This window comes from Rhipicephalus sanguineus, chromosome 1, assembly GCF_013339695.2.
Source record: "Rhipicephalus sanguineus isolate Rsan-2018 chromosome 1, BIME_Rsan_1.4, whole genome shotgun sequence".
NCBI classification, from domain to species: Eukaryota; Metazoa; Arthropoda; class Arachnida; order Ixodida; family Ixodidae; genus Rhipicephalus; species Rhipicephalus sanguineus.
Window position 1 is genome coordinate 127,615,619 of NC_051176.1, and position 16,313 is coordinate 127,631,931.

The 16,313-nt window shown below is 47.5% G+C and overlaps 1 protein-coding gene across 17 annotated transcripts in view; it reads left to right on the plus strand.

The window, feature by feature from the left end:
- Positions 1–4,925, plus strand: part of LOC119397558 (paired box protein Pax-5) — a 364,233-nt gene extending 359,308 nt beyond the window's left edge. For all 17 annotated transcript variants that reach the window (XM_049416377.1, XM_049416338.1, XM_049416341.1 and 14 more), the window contains one exon: positions 286–4,925. In XM_049416377.1, coding sequence (XP_049272334.1) covers positions 286–392 — 107 coding nt within the window. In that variant the 3' untranslated portion in view covers positions 393–4,925. The remainder of the gene's footprint in view (positions 1–285) is intronic.
- The last annotated feature ends 11,388 nt before the right edge of the window (positions 4,926–16,313 follow it).

The following is a 16,313-nucleotide window of genomic DNA, read 5'->3' on the forward strand; positions in this document are numbered from 1 at the left end:
CAGCGATAACGTGGACGGAGCGGTGCTCGCAAGAACGAGCAAACGCTAAAAGGAATAGAATTGAAATATAATTGTTGCTTGCTTAAAGCCGTCAATTACACAAGCCCCGGGGGAATCGGATCCTCCTTCACAGAGCTATATGCTGTGCAGCGAAGCACACTTCTATGTAGTATTTTCGATACAGCTTTCGCTTCTCGATACGATGGACGAGTGTGCCTTGTGCCGTAGATCTCACCCGCCGTTATTTCTCTCCCCCCCCGCCCCCCTTTTTGATCCCACTCGCAGACCCGTCCTACTACTACGCCCATAGCGCCAGGACCGGGTCGGCCGGCACGGGCCTCAGCAGTGCGGGTCCGCTCAGTCCCAACGCGTACAAGGGCGAGCGCTGCTGACACCTGCGGGACGCCTAAGGCCCGCCGACCGCGTCCACGGGACAGCACGCCCCCCATGCTCTGCCGCCGCCGGCAGGCCCTCGCTCCGCTGACTCACGCGACACTGCGGAGCGCAGCAGAGCGCAACAACGGATCCGAAGATACCACGACGGCCGAGGCGGCAGAGGCAGCGGTGACGGCGGCGACCATCTTGAAGCAGGCTGCGGACTTGGCCGGCAACATTTAACTTGCGTCGTTCCCCGTGCGGAGACGATGGTGCCTGATGGGGACAGTATAGACGAGACGAGGAAAACCGCGGCGGAGGCAGCCGCCGGCGGACGAGTGTGGCGCGTCGACGGGAGAACCGCGCGTCGGTGGTGATCGGTTCCTCGCGAAAACCAAAGATCTTGTGTCCGCCTTGTGGACTCTTTTGGACTTGTGCGAAGTATACGTGATGCGCAAGAACGATGACGACGACGTTTAACGGGAGTCTCCGGCGCACCACGTCGTGCGCGCAGCACGGCAGCGGCGCGCCACATTGAATGCGCGGGGCGGCTGCGCGAGACGAGGTGATGTACAATAATATGACCGCCCAGAGTGGGTGTACTGTACGACTACCAGAAAGGTGATTCGGATGCCGCGAGAGCTGCCGTGTGGCTCCCCGCCTGGTTGAGCGAGCGCACCCACGATTACGTCTTGCGCCACGGTGGAATACACCGGCGACCTTTTTCTCTGTTCTCCCACTTGTATGTTCAGCTCATCGGGGAGCCGAATTCGCGAAGCTTCGTATTCGTGCGGCTTATCTGGCATTGGCTTCTTACGCTCATTAATTTTACGTCCGCAATCGGAGATGGCTGAATTTTTTTTTCTGACAAAAAGTTCTAAGGTTAGAGCTTTATGTGAATACGCACTGAAGTGTAAACATTGCTATGCAAGCTTTAATATCTTTCGTGAAAGGTCGACAAAAGAATTAGTTAAATGAGGCCCCGTTCTCAAAAGGAGTGAACGCGGCAGTTTTTCGCGTGAGTACAGTAGTCTGTCTTACTTTTTTTTTCGGGAAGAGTAAAGGCAAGCAGAGTTACATATTCTTGGAGTAAACTTAAAGATATCAATATACTCACTCGGGAAGAAAATCTAAGATAAGGAAAAAAAAGAGAGACTCAAGCAGGTGTGTCACGTGCGTTAGTTGTGAAGGGAATGCTGTTGACGCACCGTCACACCGAGCATTATTTAGGCGCGTACAAATGTCCAAGGCGCAAGGAGCCACGCGGCAACAGCTTTTGACGCTCGCTTCCATTGGCAAGCACTGGTAGTTTGTGTAAAGGAAAAAAAAAAGAAAACAAGGGGGCGTTCGTCTACGCCGCCACGTCTCAGAGGCATCATAAGGAAAAAAAAAATGTTGCGGTGGCACAAGAAGTGTGACTTGATCTGGTCGCCAGGATATTTCTATCCATCCTTACATCAACCCTGCTTATTAGTTTACATCGACAACCTTTTGCCCGTGTCCCCCCCCCCTCCTTCCTTCGTATTATTTTTTTTGTTTCTCCCTCCGGAGGACTGTCCTCGTGCGTATTATTTACAGCATAGCACTGCGTGTATTTATCGGAGAAGAACGAAACACGACGCAGAAGAGATATTAACGTCGCCTCTCCACTTTGTACCATACAAGGCGTAGTTCCGCACGACGACGGTGGCGACGATCGCTGCTGATTCTACATGGTCTCACGCCACGGTTTGCTCAAAGTTTTACGTTTGTCTACGCACACGTTTACCTGTCTGCGAAGAAAAAAAAAAGGTTCGCAGTTTCACAGCCACCACACGAACGGAAGAAGACACACACACACAAAAAAAACGTGAAGTGTATTCGCTGTAAACGTTATCATCACGTGTTTCTGCAAAGGAGAAAGAGCGACCCAACGGCGAAGCGCATGTTGTTGCTTATCTGCATGTTGTTATGCCGGGATGAGAGCTTCGTATAGTTCAGCGGCAGTGGCTTGGGGCCCCTTGGTGTCCTTGCGTTGCTTCAGGCGCGCCTTTCGCTGTATTGAGCGACCGCGTAAATAAATAAAATTTGGACTTCGTAAAACTTCAGTGCTTTTCAGGGGAAACTAGCCAGAGTGCTTACTTATTTTATAAACCGAAAAAAGCAACTTCGGGGAGGAAAGACACATCGGAAGTCAGAAACGACGCTTTATTTGGTCCGCTAAAGAAAAACGTATATGCGTGCATGTTACCTTCGCAAATGACGATATACACGCATCACGTAATATGAAGTATCAGGCTTTGGCGGGCTTCAGCATAAGTCGAAAAAAAAAAAGAGAGACAGAACCTAAAGAACACGGAGTTCTTGCTGGAAGGCCTGAAACTGTTCCCAACAGCGCCTTCCTCGATGTCCGCCCCCCGAGCCGCCGCTGTAACTCCCAAGCTCTCCTCCTCACTGGCTGCGAAGCACGCGGCCGCTTCACGAAGCCGAACCGCAGGCGTCCGACTTGCGCCACGGTTTTCTCGCTGTAGACGATGTAGGTCAGTTCATTGTATAGTCCATACGGTTCACCCCCTTTTAAGTGGCATGCTTCTTGAATGTGTATCATGTGTTTACTAATTTATACAAACCCTATGACGGAGAGGTTGGATGAAAAGTAAGGGCCGAGAGAAGAGGCGCGAACGGCGAGAAAGAGCCGTTCACCTACGAAAGAGACGATGTACATTATTACTTCCCGCCGTGGTTGTGTCTGCTTGGTGTGCGAGTTTCGTTTATATTTTTCTTTTACTGTGTGCGCGACTCGTTCTTTTTTTGTTTTTTTTTTGCGTGCGCTTATACATACTTGTTAGGGCGTAATGAGTGATGCCGCGTGTGACACTGCTGACGCGGGGCTCTTCGTTCGGGCAGCACCGTTCCATCCCGCTGTACATGCGGAATCCCTCCGTCTTTCTCATGGCAGATGTTCACTTATACCCTCCACCCCCCTTTCCTCTCTCCCTCCGCTCTTAAAATGGCATATTGTGTGTTGTAAGATATTTTGCAGGAGAACAACATACAATACGCGTAGCGTTTTTATGTTGCTTACATGTTGTGTTCCAATTTCCTCTTTATTTTGCCTGCCTGTTCGTGCTGTGTGTTGCCGTATTCGTATTTGTACTCCCTTTTTTGTCGTTTTTGTTAATCCTTATTGTTTCTGAGAGTTGCACCCTGTGATGAAGAACGACACCCTTGTACATATATACATCACGCCGTAGGCGCATTTTTTTTCTTCTTCTACTTTTTAGTAGCGATAAAAAGTGAATGACGCGAATGAGGAATCTTCTTTAAGGATACTGGTTTATATTTTGGAGCGGCATGATAGTTTCGGTAGGTGCTGTGAGATGAAGGCATCGCCGCGACTTGCTGGCGTCTTTTGAGGCTTTGACGGCAGAAATCATTCGTCGCCGCTTCCAAACAATGTGGAAATAAAGAGTGCCGATGAGAAGCCCTTAGCTCCGGTGTTAGCCGCGGGCAAAACTTACGGAACAGTGAGTGCGCACGAGTTTCGTGGAGCCACTGGCGACTCTTCCATAGACGAACGATTGTTTCCGCTGAGGCGCACTCTGAGGCATAAAATTACGGCGGCGGCTACATTAATAAAGTTTGTTGAGGCGTGCACCAAACTGTTTTATTTCTTGTGTCGTCAATGCGAACTGTAAACGCACGCAAATATTGCGGAGCGGTAAGCTACTTAAGGATCTTATTGTGTGTTCAGGAGATGAAGATTGTATACCGGTGTTTTGCTGGAGTTTGCGGGGCGTGGAACTCCTGCGTATAGCGTCCATCTCTGTCTCGAAAGGCCACGAATGTTCCTCATCTGCGGTCACATATGCATAACGTGCGTGTAGGTTCAATCTGTTCTCTTCATAGCTAATATATGTTTTTTTTTTTTCAAGAATAAAGTTCCAACGATTTGTTTTGCACAACACCTGTTCTTGATCCAGCAGCATAAAGACTGGTTCAAAGAAGAGCACGTCACACTGCTTTGAGAATAGAAGCCTTATTTTATTATTATTTTTTTTTTGCTGCACCCCGATTGATCTACAGGCGCAATTATATTTGACAACCATTTAAGCATGTCATGTGGCACACCGGTTTGAATATATAAATCTGGAAACCTTGAATCTCGTTCAATGTGTGAAAAGTCGAACAGATTAGACGGCTTCCTTTTATTTCTCGGCTCTCTACGTGCATCTGCCATCATTCCTTGCCTATAGCGGAACCTCGTATTGACCGACTATTGTGTATCCGAGCAGTGTGCGATGCCTTCGATTGTGCTGTACCAGAAAATGAGCTTTTTTTTTCTTTTTTTTTTCTTTCTTTAAAAAAAAACAAAAGACATTTGCGCGCGGCGCTGAACGAACTCGACGCTGAGTGATGCTTTGTCGGCCAGAGGCTACGCGCGGCTCTGTATCTTTTCTTTGGTTGTGTACATGAACTGATTGCCTGGACAAAAAATGTACGTGTGCGGGGCTGAGTGACAAGTGTGCAAAATGTGATGACTGCGTGAAATAAAACTCGATGAGTATGCACGCACTGTCTCAGTTTCGGCTGTTGTCCTTTGGACGCGGAGTGCGCCGAATGATAATGGGTTTAAATCACATTTCCTTCGCATCAACCCTCAAGGTGGCGTTAAGCAATTGCAAGTAGCCACACATCGAGCCAATAGATATATTCAAAAGCAAACGGGTGAGGTGAGGGGGAGGGTATATGACGTAAGCATCAAATTAGAAATTGAACTCAATGTGTGCTGAGTTCGCTGGAAACACCTCCTTAGCATTCAAGCCGATAGTTTCGTCGCTGCTCTATACTTGGTAATAAACAAATAAAATATTTCCCGACGGGACGCCTCACGCATACATCTAATAATTCAACATTAATGTACCGAGCCTTACCGCAAGGTAATAAAATTAGCGGCCACCTTGCACTACGTAATGAAAAATGCAGCGCAGCTCTGCGGTGCGGCGGCGCCTATGATGACGGGGCGCGCAAGATAAAATTTGTCCCTCCATCTCTTTGCCACTGCTGTCATAGCTTGTCCTAAGTGAAGTATGGAATCAATGAAATCATAGAAATGAGGTTTATTCAATGCTTACCATCAAACGATACAATCCAGTGGACTCCCATTCGTTTTTCTTTCTTATGCTTCGCAATGCTGCACAAACTAACACAGTTGCATAACAGTGAAGCACGCTTTCCTTCTTTTTTTGAACACGTCCTTAGATATTTTTCGCTTAAACGTCCTATTACATGACATAGTAGAAATTGAAAGCACGATTTAACGTCTGAAAGATAGGCCCATAAAGCGTAATCCCACTGTCGGGCTCTAACCTGCTGCTGTTTAGCGTTGGAGTGGAGTAAAAGTATAGCGATGAATGAGTGTCAAGAGAGAGAGAGGGGGGTGGGGATGCTTGAGCACATTGAACAACGTTTCTAATGGACGACTCATCCAGCCCCGTGACACAACGGGAATTCCAGTAACACTTTCGTTGTGTCTGCCTCGTATTATTCGTGCGAGGCCATATGGGCCAGGACTAGCACCCTCAGACAGTGTCTGCCCCCTCCAGATGCTAGCTAAGTTATCGAAAAAGAAGTGACAAATGCGTTACATGTTACAATTTAATAAAAAATACCACCGAGCGCTCTGACTATAAAAAATGTACACCTACCCGAGTAGTTCTATTTTTAACTTAAATAGACCCACTGTTCATCATAGAGAACAGTCCAAGACGTATACCACTAAGGCATATGGAGTATCACATTGTCATCATGATTCGAGACGGTTTTCGTTCGCATGTGGAGCAGAAGCCGAGATGTGTATAGTCGGATACAACTTCAGAAGTCCGCGGCATTTCCTCTTCAAAGGCGGATACACACAAGACGGCACCAATGGGCGCACAGTTTAGACTGATGTCACGAGCGGGACGGCCTGTAACCCCGCCTTCGGAGAACGTCGCCGACTGCTTGAGCGGGACTATCTCTTTATACGCGGAGGCGATCGGTTGCCGCGCTTCGGTCGTCTGTACGGGGCCTCTCCGGACTTCTTAAGTTGTATCCGACTATAGTCAACATGCATTCTTAAACTGTTCAGCGTATACTACAACAGCATGTATACTCAATAAAAAGATAATGGTGGGCTAGTTGGTTTCTTAGTTGACAGATAATAAAAGAGCTTAAGCTAACACAGATATAATACACAGGAGCGAAGGACGAGCGTAACTGACAACTATACAGGCACTCGTCCTGTCCTTCCTTCTTTTATTTTCGTGTCTTCCTCTTCTAAGAAACTATATGGGTATACTGAAAAAAAAAAAACAACTTGGTTCACTCGTCAAACGACGCTCCTTTAGACAATAGACAGGCTTACAGAAAGCTTTTTAGTGTTTAGCGGAAGGAACACCAGTTGGCTATTGACGTTCAAGGGGTGAGAAGCTGCAGTCACAAGATGGTCGGCTACACTGTTTACAGCTATGCAAAGGGGCTCAAGAATCTAGTGAAACTGAACTCAATCACCGAAATAGAATGCGAAGGCTAGCGTCTATGAAACAGCATATGATGACACTCAAGATTTAGTGGAATAATAAGGTTTAGCCAGCATCTCTAGAACTACTTCCGGGTCGGAGTATCTGCAATACAGCAACTTGATTCGTTGTCATCAACATAGCTAGTGGGTTGAATTCCAAAGAGCTCCTCCAAAGAGCCTTGTGCGGTGATATCGGCGACGTTGAAGATTTTATTTAGATTAGGGGTGTGCGAATATTCGAAATTTTCGAATATTCGTCGAATATTACATTCGAAATATTCGTATTCGATTCGAAAATCGTGTATTCGAAAAGCTTCGAATATTCGATAACTTCGCTTATTCGAAAAATTCGCATATGCGATTCGATTATCATGCATAAAATAGCCCGTCTTCCACATTTCTGCTGCGTTCGTATCGCTAAAAACGTTGCCGAGAGGAGCGATAAACATCGTAAGTACATGGAGGCACGATATCTGCCTGCGACGAGCGCCCCAATATGTATGATTGATTGCTGGTGTATCTCAGACGTGCAGCGCTGTTGGCGATCATGTAACCGTACATTTTCAATATTGTGCGGCCGTAACGTGCCGCACTAGCACTCGTTCATTATGCGGGACCACTTCTGAAGAAAGACAGTGACCCACGGGACTGGTGGCGGACTGTAGGCACCTTCAGATACCCTAGTCTGGCAAAGCTTTGCCGCATGTACCTCCCTATACCAGCCACTTCTGTTCCAAGCGAGCGTGCCTTTTCAGTGGCGGGCGGGGGGGGGGGGGGGGGGCGTTGTCTCTGTTACAAGGGAGCACCTGCCTGATCATGTGGAGCAACTCAAATTTCTTCATGACAACATGTAGTCATTACATTCATTGTGCCGTGATATTTGCTTGTGTTGTGATGTGCATTGTGCTAGCCTGGACATTGTGTTCTGCAGACAGCAGTGTATGTTGTGTTGCCAGTCCGGCTGTTAATGTTTTTCTTTTTTCAAATAGCTACTTGTTAACTAAAATATTGTTACTGTGGGGTCATTTTTCCTTTGATATTCGATATTCGATTCGATATTCGAAGGCGGATATTCGTATTCGATTCGTATTCGAAAAATTTGATATTCGCACACCCCTAATTTAGATTACTCCAGTACGACACGGGAAGACAAGCGATGGTCCGCAGCGCCCAAGGGGATGGTCTTCTAGGCACCGGGCATTTGAAAACGTCGTTTTTCCCGGAGGGCCCGTGGCAATCAGAAGGACAGTGCAAGGACTTTTGAGTGCCTACTGCGAGTCACAGGACTGTTTAAGGCCTGGTGACACCCCTACAACTCATGACTAAAACTCAGACGGTTGCTGGCGATGTATTTCAGGCTAGCCTCGCCTGCTGCAAAACTACTGCCACCACAACCACCACCATTAGTATAGACAAAAATGCGTGAAGGCACGCCGCAGCATTATGGAGTAGGGCAGTTCAATGGACCTTTTAGGATTCAAAGGTAATATACTATAGGTTCAAGGGCGTCCGCAGAACTCTTTGCAGGGGGGTGCATCAGCAGGAAAGGGGGGGGGGGGGGGCTCGCATCCAACACAGGTAGCTTTTCTTTCACTGCCGTGACATCACCGGCAAGATTAGTCAATAGTAGTGCGTAACGTGCAAAGTTGGCAGGCAATCCTGAAGCTACTGCATAGAAAATTATTATCCGAAAATTCCAAGGGGGGGCAGCCACCCCCCCTTGCACCCCCCTCCGGACGCCCATGTATAGGTTACATATATTTAAGAGGACAGACTTTTGGGCTAGTTGGTTCGTTACGTTCATTGAAGCCATAGCGCTGATAAGACAGGGACCACAGAAAGAGGACAGGACGTAGCGCACGTCCTGTCCTCTTTCTGTGGTCCCTGTCTTATCAGCGCTATGGCTTCAATGTACATATATTTCCCTCCTTCTCGAGAATGTTTGTCACCACAAAGAAATCTGAACCTCTTCTTGAAGCCTAAATTATCTTAAATACCCCTGACGCTGAAATTTTTCGTTATTGGGTGGTCGTAAAAAAAGAAACAGAACGATAGTTTACTTAATGAACGGTGGCGTCTACGCACGCCTTCGCAACAGTGCGTACGTCATGCCAGGCGATGCGAGGATCCTGCTTGTATCGACTTCAGTCACGGGTAACGCAATGATATGATTTCGAATTAATCGGCGATTTTGCTAGGCTCTCGATGTTATAAACGAGCTGATAAACGTACAGCGGGCATGCATCAGCGCCGTCACATTATATTTGAAGAGAGCTCTCAGGGGGATTCTTGCACAAACGCATCCTACCTCTCCATGGAAGCTAGAGAGGTCTTGCCAGAGCACGGTGGTCTGAGACGCAGACGAAGCGTGGCCTGACGCTATACTTCAAAAGAAATCGACGTCAAATAAGCGCCGCTTCTCTGTGTCTTTGGCTGAACGTCGTGAGAGATTCAAGCATCAGCCTGAAATACTCAGCTATAGCGCACCGCCTTTCGCACGACAAGGCCGAAAAGCGCGAACACGAAAGAAAAAGCCAAGTTGCAAAAGAGATAGATAGAGACACAGACGGAAGAGCGCGTTCGGGATGGGTGGGTGGGGGGTGGCGGCGTACTTCTTTACTTAGTCCAGGGGGGCGGCCAAAGACGAGCGTGTTCCGCCAAGCCGGCTATCAACGAAGGGGATCGTGCGGCCCAAAAGCACCGCAGCTGGCATCGCTGGCAATGCTGTCCGCTCTGGTCCCCGCGCTACGGTAAGCACGCAGGCGAGTCTTCACGGTCGAGATTCCCGTTGTGTGCACGACGCAGTTGACGACACGCCGGCGCGCGCTGGGGATTAATCGACTGCCAAGCGGCGACGCTCTTGCCGCAGCCACGAATCCTCTGCAGCAGCGAGTTCCGGGGTTTTGTAAATATGACAAGAGTTGCCGAATTTAGAGTGCACCGTTATTGGCGCGATCTGAAGAAAGCTCGCCTTATTTTTGTACCCGGGAGCTAAACGCCTGCTTTAGTCCGGAAGGCGCCACTCCGCGCAGTGGAAGGAGAGAGGCTCTCGCGAGAAGAGCGAGAGCGCTACGCTTTGCGCGATCGGCGCAGCCACCTTCCTGATGCCACAGAAAACGTACTTACGCTATACTTTTAAATTGGCGCAATTGATCAGTTTTGTTGTGTTGGTTTTCAGTGAACAAGGATTAGTCTGGAATATTGCAGACTCTTTTAGCACCCTACTCATCCCTGTTCACCTTCCTCCCTGTGCAGGTATAGCAAACCGGATGCGCTTCTGGTTAACTTTGCCGCCTTTCTTTCCTTCTCTCTGTCTTTCCCGCCACTAATAAGTCCCCCTTCGCAAGTCAGTTCGACTCATAAGTGATGCATGAAAAAATTTAGGCGACCTTAATATTCACTTAAGTTCTTGAATGGCGCTAGCCCCTAGCGTTTGGTGCGCGGAGGAGGGCGCGCAGCGCACATTACGACGGAGCCGGCGCGCGGCAGAGCGAGGGGGAGGCGAGGTGCACACTAGCCCTACGCTCAAGTACTGCGTACTCACCAAACGTCAGTTTCCTACGTTCCCTTAAGGCGAAGCAATGTGTTAGTTTGTGCAGTTTCAATGCGCGCCTATGAACATTAAATTAATTTTCATTAATTATCCGGATAGTTATTGGGCCTTTACAGCTGCGTGACCTCCGCAATGAACTCTGTAATATAAAAGAAAATATATGGAATACAGCCGGTGCTTGCGTTTCTGGTGTTTAAGTAAACACCATAAGTAAACATGTTTAAGTAAGCATGCTTAAGTACACCAAAATAAGTAAACATTTTCGTATGCCCCACGATCAGCTAGAACGTTTCTTTTTGGCATGGCTCATCCTTACTTGACGTCGCTTTATCACATTAACAGTAACATGGCTTAGCAATGGAAAGACATGCTGGCGTAGACGCGTACGTACGTTCATAATATAGTCTACAAATTTGTATGGGCTTTGCGACAGAAATAACGCTAGATAGATAGATAGCAATTTTTAATGATATTCCCGGAGATGTTGGCATGGTTTATCGCCTGGCTTGCTACTTCAGGTGTCGGGTGATTACTATGACTATAGAAAGCAAAGCAGCAAACAAGTGTGTGTGTGTGTGTGTGTGTGTGTGTGTGTGTGTGTGTGTGTGTGTGTGTGTGTGTGTGTGTGTGTGTGTGTGTGTGTGTAACACCTGCAAAATGAGGCACGCGTGCGCGCCTCAATTACGATATATACATGTATATATTTTTTACACATCCCCTCGAAGCAGTCACCTTAACGAAAGGCGCATAGGCGCATAACAACAGTTTTGCGTTACTCCTCCCAACGCGCGTTGCGCAACTGTTGCGCAACGCGGCGGCGACGTCCAGCGACGGCGTCCGTCCATGCCCCCTCCCACTCTCTCAGCAATCACGTGATGACACAGCGGCGCGCGCGGCAACGCTCCTTCGTCAGACGTCTCGTTACAGCAGTCGAGTTAGTCGGATGGCTCCCAAGCAACCCGGTGATGATTCCACGGCAAGCGGTTCGGAGAAGCGCCCCAAGAATGTGAATTCTCCCGATACCATGGCATAATCAGTCGAATGGCCACAGGCTTTCACCGAGCACACTTTGGAATTCACAAAGTGTCCTTCAATTTTATTATACGTCTGTGGTCGCAGAAATGCTGACGATAACAGTTCATGCGTAGCTTTTCTGGGCACCGGCGGTTTAGTTCGCGTGAATGGCACCACGTGGCGTACCGACCTTAAAGAATTCAAAAGTCCCGCCATGACGTATGCAGTGACGCGGCACTAAATAAAAGAGAACCAAAAAGAAACAGCGCACATGCCCTGAGAATGTCGCTCCACCTCAGTACGCAGAAAGGAGAGCGCTGTGTGTCGGCGTTATCTCGAAGTCGACGACTAGCAGTGAATAGACAATTTTTCTAGACATATACTGCGCCAGACAGCTCGCAGCATTTCGCAGAAGATGTCTGGCCGTGATAACTGCGCCTGCGATGCATCCAGTAAATTTTTTTTTATTTGGGATTATTTCTTGGCTTCTACGCTGCCGTAGTGGTGGGATATTGCAGCAGCGTGCTGCTTCCCGAGTTTTTTTGCAGAGCCGGCGAGAAGCATAATGTGCGGGTACGAACAAGATATTTTTGTGGTATATGCTAGTAGAGTTCCTTGGGAAAACCACTAAGGTGTGTGCATGTTGCATTACCTCAATGTAGAAGTAAGTAAATTAAAGAACGCAAGGAATGTGTGTACAAAACCGAATTGCTAATACTGATGCTACAGCGTTCACTATCGGCAAATGCTTTTTCATTTCCGGTATTTAGCACTTTTGGGACAACGAGGAACAGTGTAGCCACTTGTATCACGACCGCCGAATTTCATGGTACAAACAGCACGAAATGGGCACAGTGCGGACTTTTAGATCTCGAGATGACCGGAGGAACACTTATTGGTTGACCACTGTGGTGTGAACTTTAATGTTCGAAATGAGTCATGAAATATCAGTGCACCCTTGTAATCGCATTTTGCAGTGAGATCTCAATAATTTTGGAGTTTACGATCTGTCTTTTTACAATGTCCGTAGCCCGGAGTAAAGTAGCTTATGATACCTTTGGATACTTCGCATTTATTCCTGAGAAAGGAACCTGACGTAGCTTCTTTTATTAAGTATTTGACCCGAAGCCCGCGGCGGTCGTATATCGATGGAGGCAAAATGGTAGAGGCCCGTGTGCTTAGATTTAGGTCCACGTTAAAGAAATCGAGGTAGTCAAAATTTCTGCAGCCCTGCACTACGGCATCTCTCATAATCATAGCGTGCTTTTGCGACGTAAAACCCCAACAATTATTATTAGTATTCTGTTATTGTGTATTCACGGGACACCAGCGATCGTGTTTTAATAACTTTTAGTTTTACTATTTCAATCTTGAAGTCTGCGCAGAATGACGGAATGCTAAAAGTTAATTTAACGAATAACTAGGGAACTAACACAGTTATTCTCATCCTGTTCGATTACTTCGATGGCATCTTTGTTTAATCCATTAGAGACGTGTTTGTTTAGCAATGTGAAAAGTTGTGCGAGTTGGCGAAGCATATTGCGCCATGGCGCAACTACTGAGACAAGGACGAAAATATGCACAAATGTGCCAGCGAATGCGCTCACGAAGACAGAATGATATGTATTAGCAAAGCACGAGTCGAGTGCGAGTAATAATAATAACCTGTGAGGTTTCAACGGGCCAAAACTCCGACATGATTACGCGGCACGCCGTAATGGAGGGCTTCAGAAATTGCGACCAACTGACGTTCTTTAACTCGCACCTAACTGTAATTACACCGGCCTTTAGCCATTCGCCTTCATCGAAATACGACCGCCGCGGCCGGGATCAAATCCACGACTTCCCGGTTATCAGCCGCGCATCATAACCACTGCGCCATCGGCAGCTGATAACGAAAAGTGGCTTGGCTTCACTTGTTGATGATGACAATTATTAGCATGATGATCCTTGGGTAATTGGCATCTACCCACAGAGGGGGATTGGCGAAGAGTCGGGTGGATCACATGAGCTTAAAAATCTCAATTCCTACTAGAGATTATGGGGTCAATTAGAATGAATTGTTGTTCCTAATGAATATTATAATGCTAAGTCAACCACTTTAATTAAACATTAAACAACAAAAAAGTGAGAGAAAAAAAGGGAAACAATGATTTTGCCCGAAGACCATAAGCTAAAGAAATTCGGCACATCCCATGCATACTGGGAATCGATTTCATGTGAAGCAATCACCGAGTAGCAGTCTAAGCAGAATTTTTTTCTTTGAGCCAAGCTTTACCAGATGGTACTTCAAGAAAGCCAGCAAAAGAACGGGACACGAGAAAGAGGCAGACGCAAACATCGCTGGAACTGGAACACCGCTGGAACAACGTTGTTAGTTCCAGCGGTGTTTGCGTCTGCTTCTTCTCGTGTCCCGTTCTTTTGCTGGCTTTCTTCAAATATCATGAACCAACTGGCCCAGATCTCAACTCTTCTGCAAAGTATTACCAGATGGATCAACGTCATTGCGTAAATTGAGTTGTTGTGCGTATATCGCGGGCTTACCAGGCACACCGACTGCACTTGCGTGCGAAGGGTAGCTCATCGTCCCACGTGGCGCTGGCGACCACGTTAGCAGAGATGTCAGTTTTATGGCAACGAAGGGCGCACTGTGATGCGATGTTGTGCATATCATGAATGATAGTCGTTTGGCTATAGCTCTCGGAGTCATAGGTATACATATGTATGCTGTTTTTTACATTGTTATAGAGGATAGCCACAACTGCAAACACATTTGGCGTAGCCCCGACATGTATAGCTTGCATACGGTCTATTTCCGAAGCGCTTTGAAGTACTGGCTTGGCTCTGCGGTAGAATACGTGACTGTCATGCAGAATGCGTGGGTTCGATTCCTGCTCGAGCCGAGATTTTAATCTTCGCTTCCATTGGAATTTTTCGCTGATTGGCACGCCGCCGGCGCCAAAACCGCATGATATGCGTATACGGGCTCCTTAACGCTGTCGCGTTGATATTACCAAGGTAAACTGCTGCTGTCCCTGCGCTGATATAAACGGTGAATCCCCTGTGGCGCATGCACACATACCACGGGCGGTGGTGTGTCATTGCGAGCATGACATTGCACGCTCGCAAAGACATTTTGGCGCAATAATTGTGAATTCGAGCACGCTACTCCACTCCCGTGCACCCGAGTCCACTTAACAAATAAGGACCCGCCAAAGCAAGATGTTTTCAGAGAGCTCGTGTCGTTAGTGAGCGTGCTGGCGGGGCATACCGCGGGGGTATTAAGACTATGGCGCACGAGGTCTTCAAGTGTGCCCCTCAATATTTCTCCGATGCCTCTCATGTCGAAGGTCAACTGAATTTCCTGAAATTATACATCGAAACATACCCTAATTATATATAGCCTGTGGAAGAGGCTAAGCCAAATCGACAAGTGATCGAAATAAGTAACAGATGAAGCTACCAACGAGTATACTATCCAATTACAAGCCCAGATAATTGTTTTCCCGACCCAGGTGGTCGAAATTTTCGAATCTCTCCACTATGGCGTGCGTCATAATCATATCGTAGTTTTGGCGCGTACAACCTCACAAATTAATTAAGAATTATTCCATCATTGCTTGCGTAATAGCCTTGCTACAAGCGGCACTCAGGCGATGAAAGCCTCTGGACTGTCTTCTGCTATGTGAGCGCTCTGCTCAGAATAGTTGCATGCAAGCCTAGAAACCCCTGAAGCCTAATAAATGCTGCGTCACCATTAGGTACGGTCACCGCACCTGTGCGATAACTGCTGCACCACCCCTATAGTGCAGTTGTGAAAGTGACTCGTGTTAAAGTGACAACCGTAGTGAGTGCGAAAAATTAATTCATCATCGTCCACTACGTTGTGCCTCGTATACGCACGTCATAATTATGGCACCAAAAACCAAGGTATTTTTTTTACACTCATAGTATTAGTTGTGACTTCAAGATAACCAATATAGAAACTTCACTTATGTGCATGTTCGCAATATAACCTTGCAACAAAAAAAAGTAGAGGCAGACTAAAGACTGTGGGAATCGCCAAAACTAAGCCAGGTGCTGCTAAAAGCACCCATTAGCTGTTAGATGAAGTGAAGTATGCTTGCGCAAGTCGATTGATGCTTTAACTAATCTGTGTGCGATAGGACTGGGCGTGCCACATTAATACACAAACAGCGCACCGCAAGGAGTTACAAGGCATACACCCGATCAAAACTGACGTCTATAGTAGGCTCGTATACCATCGTCCCGTTTCTGTTGAATTCCTAGCGGCCAGACAAAACTCATTCATGAAGCGTTTTCATTGCGATGCCAATTATATGGACACTTTCGGCGGGTTTCCGCCGTTGCCATCGCCGTCATGCTACGTATAAGGTGCATAACGTCGCGCTGCGCATCGTATGTTCTACGTGCCATAGCAAGCGATCGAGCGCTGGGGACGAACGTGGCTGAAGCAAAGATAGAAACGAGCCAGCCATCTCAGTCGCACGTAGGGTGCTTGCGATAACATCGCCCCGCGTGCAAAGCCCGCCATCGATGGCTCCTCAAGCAGAGAGGAAACGCCCCGCGCGTCCTTCGTTAGACGAAACAGCATGAATGGGTGCCGATGGGGGAGGGGAGGAGCTTGTCTGTCGAACAGCAAATGCGAACTTTCATCATAATTGCATAGTCGCAAACACTATCTCGACAGACATTAGGATGCGGCTCGTATACGTGCTGTCCGCTTACTTCGCATTGAGACCACAGATAGAACGAAAACCACGTCTCTACCAAGAGCGGCCGTAATCGCTTGAACCAGCATTGTGTAGA